This window comes from Chrysochloris asiatica, unplaced genomic scaffold (genome assembly GCF_000296735.1).
Source record: "Chrysochloris asiatica unplaced genomic scaffold, ChrAsi1.0 scaffold00301, whole genome shotgun sequence".
Lineage (NCBI taxonomy): Eukaryota > Metazoa > Chordata > Mammalia > Afrosoricida > Chrysochloridae > Chrysochloris > Chrysochloris asiatica.
This window is the reverse complement of record NW_006408819.1, coordinates 1044658-1052310: the sequence shown is the minus strand read 5'-3', so window position 1 is coordinate 1052310 and position 7653 is coordinate 1044658. Positions and strand designations below refer to the sequence as shown.

At 38.2% G+C, this 7653-nt stretch overlaps 1 protein-coding gene across 1 annotated transcript in view; it reads right to left on the bottom strand.

The window, feature by feature from the left end:
• Positions 1-7653, bottom strand: part of GABRA3 (gamma-aminobutyric acid (GABA) A receptor, alpha 3) — a 306376-nt gene that overhangs the window by 11972 nt on the left and 286751 nt on the right. The window contains exon 8 of the mRNA XM_006874786.1: positions 3020-3231. Within this exon, the coding sequence (XP_006874848.1) occupies positions 3020-3231 (212 nt within the window). The remainder of the gene's footprint in view (positions 1-3019; positions 3232-7653) is intronic.

Genomic DNA, 7653 nt, shown 5'->3' with positions numbered 1-7653 from the left:
GACTGGGGACTTTGGACCCAGAGAGGGAAAGGGACTATGGGCCGAAAACTGGGGAGAGGAGGGAGAAGTGTAGGGGGCGGGTTTCTGGGATATACCCTTTGGTGGTTGATGATGCATGGAGGGGATTGGAACCATGGCAATGAGATGTTATACTATGGAATGAATGCAAAACTAAAGTTCTCCCATGTAAACTATCATATAATTCACAATAAAACATTAAAAAAAAAAAAGGCAGTGGAAAGGACACCACAGCTGATAATCAGGTTAAGATATCTAAGTTAATATTGGAAACGGAAGCATCATTCAGTAAAGAATATAAGGATAAGAAGCAAAAAAGCATACATATTCAAATAGGAAACTACAAATTGGGTAGTGACCAAAGATGATATGGAGTTGAGATCTGTAGAACACATGGTCTCAAATGTTTGCAACATAATTTATTATGAGTCTCTTCTGATGCTATGTGACAGTTCCAAACACAATAATACTATGTACATTGGCTGACTAACTCTCGTAATCTTACTAAATAAGCCCTAAAGCAAGTATACTGACAATCAGATTGGTGCATTTCCAACATCCCTAAACAGTGGTGGAAACAGCAGCAGTGCCTGGCAGTTGGGACAACCTGGACTTATTTTGATAAAGTTGCCATAACTTAATTCTAGTTATGGTGTCCAATCCTAGTTATGGTGTCAATTGAAGTGAAAGACAAAGACAGGAATTGTGTGTTTGTGAATAATGTAAAATAGTTTAAAAAGTACATGCAATGAACATGCATAAAAGACAACAATGTTGGTAAGATGAACAAAAATAGAGAGTAATATGGCCAGATGAGGTGAGCATTAATGATGAAGCAGCTGACATGAAATAAAGGAGCAGATAAGCAGGAGGGAATGGACAAGGGCTCTGAAGAAGTCATTTCCTCAGGAAATAGTCATATAAATAAGGCTAAAAAATATGGAGAGGGAGCATTTCCATGTTCTCTTCCCTTTGACATTCAGCACTTGGTCCTGTGCAGTGATCAATATGTCTACATGTATATAACCTTACTGCTCTCCTTAGACTGTTATGCCTGAAATCTGGAGTCATGTAATGTTGAGCTCTGTATATCATATATACATGACTGCTGTTTGTTTTTGTTTCAATCAATTCACCCGTTATAAAGTATGCTGTCAGGGAATTTATGCCATGGTAGAAGTTGGTAGAAGGGTCACTTATTTATGAGTAAAACAGAACCCTACATTGAATATTTTCAGTTCATGGAGAAATTACCAAAGGGTGACTCAATTTATAGCTAAAATGCTCCATACAGTTAGAAGCCATCCATGATAAGAGACTAAGCTTTTCCAAAACCTGGATGGAAGTTGAGCGTGTTGTGTTCTAGAGTAAAATGTTAGGGTTTTCTCATTTGAAAATAAGAACAGTCTAAGAAATGACTGTTTCCAAAATTTAGGTAAGAATTTATGAATATTTTAAAGCATTATAAGAATAAGTATATTCTTTATAAACATAGAGATTTATTTTTTCATTTTGTTTTTATTATATGATGCTTATACTGCCATCAGTTTTGTACATTGCCAATTGTCTTTTTATTGTGAAAAGAAAGAAAGTGGAAAGGTCATTCAGTGAAGAATATAAATACTCATTTACCTCACTTACACCATGCAGTTCCCATCCTCCAATACATTTACAGCAATACTTTCAGTTTGACCATCAATATCTCTAGCCTCCTGCTCCAAATTGGGCTGGTTCCTCTTGAGACATGCTGCATAGTTGTCATTTTAGGACTCCCCTTCACTTCTTGTCTCTGTTGGATGATAAACCTCTATTCTGGATCCCATGACTTACTCTTTTATGTTTTACTCCCTTCTTTTAATAGAACATGTTCTTCAATACCTTCCTAAGTCAGGATACAAGAAAGATTACATGTTTGAGGTTTTGTAGGTCTCAAAATGACTATTTTGCCTCTCAACTTAATTGATGCAGGAGAAAGATGAGGATTTCTGCTCCCACAAAGATTACAATATCAGAAACTCTATACAAGAAACTCTATGAGTCGGAACCAACTTCTCAGCACTTAACAACAACTATAACTTAATTGATAGTTTGGCTAGGAATAGGCTTATAAATTGAAAGTAATTTGTTCCTCAGATTCATGAAGGCACTTCTCAAAAATTTTACCAATTCACCATTCTATACACTTTGAAATCCATCTTGCCCCCATTTTGAGAACTTTTCGTGACTTTTCTCCATGATTCTTGGAAGAGAACTGGAATGGTTCTGGGATCCTATATGCTAGTTCTTTTTAACATCTTTGAATAGTCTTCATCTAGATCTAGAGAACTGAACTTGTTTAAAGCAGTTTGGGACACTGGTCTTGATTTCACTGTAATCATGTTTTAGTCCTGCCAGTTTCAGTTGGTTTGTTGTTTTTTTTGTCTTTCTTCCCCCTTCCTATCAATTCATTAATCCAACCACTATTTTTACAATTTTTACTATGAGTCAGATCCTGGTCAAGTATGCTGGATACTTAAAAAATATGATGCAGCCAAGACCTTGCCTTCAAGAAGTTTTGAAGATGAGTAGATCTTCAAAAGGCATAGAAAAGAGAAAGGAGCAAAGACCCATATTGAATGATGATCAATTTTGTGTGATTGTATCTTGAATGTATTGGGAATCAGGGGTAGAAGTGACTAGCCTAGAGACTGCTCTCCTCTATGCTGAAGAATGAGTCCACTTTTATGGATTACTCTGTAAGTACAATTTGTTCCCCTTGAGATCAAACTTAGAGGTTTTATGTCCTACCAAAAGATAACTTCCATGATGTCTGCCTTCTTTCCTTTGTCCCCAGCCAACACTCCACATTGCCAAGGAGCACTCCAGTTGAAAAATGGATTGATGACCCCAGTGAACAGCATACAGCCCTGCTAAGTTCCTGTAGGCTGCAGGCTGCCCACTCCTGGTCCCAATACAGTTTTCTCAGGGGGTGCTTCCTAGCCCCTCTCTTGCTGTATCTCACCTTAGTATCCAGAGCCTCTGGCACCTTCTTGCCTTCCCAAGCCCAACTTCGCTTGGTGAAATAGTTGACAGTGGCAAATTCAATCAGCGCAGAAAATACAAAGGCATAACAGACGGCTATGAACCAATCCATGGCCGTCGCGTATGCCACTTTAGGTAAGGAGTTTCTAGCACTGATACTCAAGGTGGTCATGGTGAGTACAGTGGTAACACCTGGAGAAAGAGAAGATGAGAACCATTGAAGGCATATTTGATGAGTTTGCCAACTTTCCACAGGAAAGGAGTTGTGCCCCACTCAAAATTTAAGGTGAAAAACAGAGATCATCAAAGCTTAATTAATCCACCTAATAACGTCCTGGTGTGGTCCAATGCGTTAGACTGCAAAGTTGTTTGAACTGCAAGGTCAGTGGTTTAAGCTCACCAGCTGCTCCTTGGAAACCCTATACAGGGTTGCTATGGGTTGCAATTGACTCGACAGCACTTAACAACAACAACAATTAGCACGGGCATAGGAATCTCAGAGCATTACATCTGAAAAGTGTCCTCTAGCTTCTGCTTATCTATTTCCACTGAACATTAAGGAGCAGGTTCCATTGTAAGAAAGGTTTTGTTATTATTAGAAAAATCTACCTTCTCACACTGAGCCTACTGATTAATCTCAGAGTTGTATTTTTCTATTGACAAGATGTTTTGTTGAGTGCTGTCAAGTTGGTTCTAACTCATAGTGATCTTGCATAGGGTTTCTGAGGCTGTAAATCTTTGTGGGAGCAGAAAGTTTCATCTTTTTTTTTTTTGTAGAGCAGCTTCTATATTTGAACCACAAACCTTCTGGTTTGCAGTCCAGTCCTTTCTTACAGAATCACCATACCCCCTATGGATATAGAACACACAATCCTGCTCCTTCTTCCCCAGATCTTCAAAGACTTGAAAATAGTGGGGATGGCTCCTCATGAATCTTCTAGTCAGTTTCCAGACTAAACAGTCCCAGTTCCTTCTCCTTCCCCATCCCAGCAGTTCTCTACTGAACAGCCCGGAACTGAGCTCAAGATTACAAACTTGACATGAGTACAGTAGGATTTTCAATTCCCTAATTCTGGACATTCTTTTCCTGATAATGCAGCAAACTATTGTGGAAAATGATTCTATAGCCACATTACATTCTGGGCTCCTTTTGAGTTTCATGGAATAGACTTGGTAAAAAAACAAAACAAAACAAAACAAAAAACCAAGGCTATTCCCATGGCTATGTTTTTGTGAGTTTTTGCCAAACTGGAGCTTGCTTTTAGCTAACTTATTATCTTCTTGATAGTGTTGTTACCCTAAATTCAAGGTTTTCATTAATCACTGTTGTAAAAAAACAAAACAAACCCCCAAAACTTTCATTATTTTAAATGTCCATATGAGCCACATAGTGCTTTGATTACACAATAAGAGCTTTAGAATCAGATTGAACTAGACTGAGGTTCAGATCACTAACAATGTGATCTTGAGCAAGATGTTTTACTTCACTAAGCCAGAGTTTTATCATGTAAAATGGGTATGAAGAAACCATGCTCAGAGATTTGTTGAGAGAATCAATGAGATAAAGTTTATAAAGATCATAATACAATAACTCACACAGCATAGCAACTCAGTAAATAGTAACTTCTACAAGAAATTGAAGGACATATTGAATTACGCAAATCTGCTTCACAAGACCTTCTTTAATGTGTTCCAGAGCAAAGATATCTGTTTTAGTAGTAAGCTGTGCCTGACACAAGCTGGAGTATTTTCAATAGCCTCACATGCATGTGAAAGTTGGACAATGAATAAGGCAGACCATAGAGGAATTGATTCATTTGAGTTATGGTGTTAGAGGAGAATATTGAAAGTACCATGGATTGCCATAAGATTAACCAATCTATGTTGGAAGCATTACAACCACAATGATCCCTAGAAGTCAGGATGAAAAAGGTTCAACTCTCATACTTCGGACATATTATCAGAAGAACCAGTCCTTGGAGAAGGACATTATGCTTACTAAAGTGGACAGTACCCCCAAAAAAGCAAGACCCCCAACGAGATGGATTGGCATGGTAACAATAGCAATGAGCTCAAGCATAATGACAATGGTGAGGATGGTACAGGACTGGGCAGTGTTTCAATCTAGTGTACATAGGGTCACTATGAGTCAGATCCAATGGCATCAGCATAATTAAAAATACTATCATTTTAATCCACCATTCGTCTGTCAGTTTGTTGTACTGTGATGGTTTGTGAGTTGATGATTCTGAAAGCTATGCCACTGGTATTTTAAATACCAGTAGGGTTAGCCATGGTGGACAGGTTTCAGATGAGCTTCCAGACGAAGACAGACTAGGAAGAAGGAGTGACGAACTACTTCTGAATATTTACTCACTGAACACCTTATGAATAGCAGAGAAACACTGTCAGATATAGTGCTGGAAAATGAGCCCCTCAGGTTGGAAGACACTCAAAATGCGACTGGAGAAGAGCTGCCTCCTCAAAGTAGACTTGACCATGATGATGCGAATGGAGTAAAACCTGTAGGAGAAAAGTCCATGGGACCTTCACTTGCTGATGTGGCACAACTCAAAATGAAGAGAAACAGCTGTAAACATCCATTGAAAATCAGAAAATGGAATGTACGAAGTATGAATCTGGGAAAATTGGAAGTTGTCAAAAATGAAATGGAATGCATAAACATCGATATCTTAGGCATTAATGAGCTGAAATGGACTGGTATTGGCCATTTTGAATCTGACAACCACATGGTTTACTATATAGGCAATGACAAATTCAAGAAGAATGGTGTTGTATTCATTGTCAAAAAGAACATATCCAGATCAGTCATGAGGTAAAATGCTGTCTGCGATAGGATAATATCCATGTGCCTACAGGGAAGCCCAGTTAATACCACTATTATTCAAATTTATGCACTAATCACAAAAGGCAGTGAGGATGAAATAGAAGAATTCTGCCAACTTCTTCAGTCTGAAATTGATAAAAAATGCAATTAAGATATATTGATTATTACTGGTGATTGGAATGCAAAGGTTGGGAGCAAAGAGGAAGGATCAGTGGTTGGAAAATATGGCCTTGGTGATAGAAATGATGCTGGAGATCGCATGATAGAATTCTGCAAAACCAATGATTTGTTCATTTCAAATACGTTCTTTAGACAGCATAAGAGACAACTATACACATGGACTCACCAGATGGAATACATAGAAATCAAATTGATTACATCGGTGGAAAGAGATGATGGAAGAGCTCTATATCATCAGTCGAAACAAGGCCAGGGGCAGACTTTGGAACAGACCATCAATTACTGATATGCAAATTCAAACTGAAGCTGAAGAAAATGAAAACAAGTCCATGAGAGCCAAACTATGACCTTGACTATATCCTACCTGAATTTAGAGATCATCTGAAAAACAGATTTGATACATTAAACACTAAAGGCTGAAGACCAGAAGAGTTGTGGGATGACATCAAGAACATCATACATGAATAAAGCAAAAAGTCATTAAGAACACAAGAAGGAAGGGAAAGGTCAAAATGGATTTCAGAAGAGACACTGAAACTTGCTCTCCAGCGTAGAGATGCTAAAACAAATGGAAGAAATGAGTAAGTACGAGAGTTGAACAGAAAATTTCAAAGATCAACTCAAGAAGATGAAGCCAAATATTACAACAAAATGTGCAAAGATCTGGAGTCAGAAAACCAAAAAGAAGAACACACTCAGCATTTCTCAAACTGGGGGAACTGAAGAAAAAATTCAAGCCTCAATTTCATTATTGAAGGATTCCTTGGGCAAATTATTGAATGATGCAGAAAGCATCAAGAGAAGATGGAAGGAATAAAAGAGTCACTGTACCAAAAGGAAATGGCTAATGTTCAACCATTTCAAGAGGTAGCATATGATCAAGAGCCAATGATACTGAAGGAAGAAGTCCAAGGTGCATTGAAGGACTTGGCAAAGAACAAGGCACCAGGAATTGATGGAATAAAAATTGAAATCTTTCAAGAAAGTGAGGCGGCACAGGAGGCACTTATGCCAAGAAATTTGGAAGATGAATATCTGGCTTACTAACTGGAAGAGATCCATATTTATGTGCATTCCAAAGGGAGGTGACCCCCTCAAAAAAATAGATAAATAAAGAGAAGAGAGGTGACCCAACTGAATGCGGAAATCATCGGACAATCGCTTTGAAACTGCATGCAAGTAAAGTTTTACTAATGGTAGTATAGAAATGGCTGCAAACATACATTGACAGAGAACTTCCAGAGGTTCAAGCCAGATTCAGAAGAGGCTGTGGAATGAGGGATATCATTGCTGATGTCCGATGGATCTTGGCCGAAAGCAGAGAATATCAGAAAGATGTTTACCTGTGCTTTATTGACTATGCAACGGCTTTCGATTGTGTGGATCATGACAAGCTATGGATAACATTGCTAAGTATGCGTATTCAAGAACACTTAATTGTGCTCATGAGGAATCTGTACATGGACCAAAAGGCGGCTGTTCGATGAGAACATGGGAACACTGAATGTTTTAAAATTAAGAAAGATGTGTGACAGGGTTGTATTCTTTGACCATAATTATTCAACCTGTATGCTGAGCAAATAATC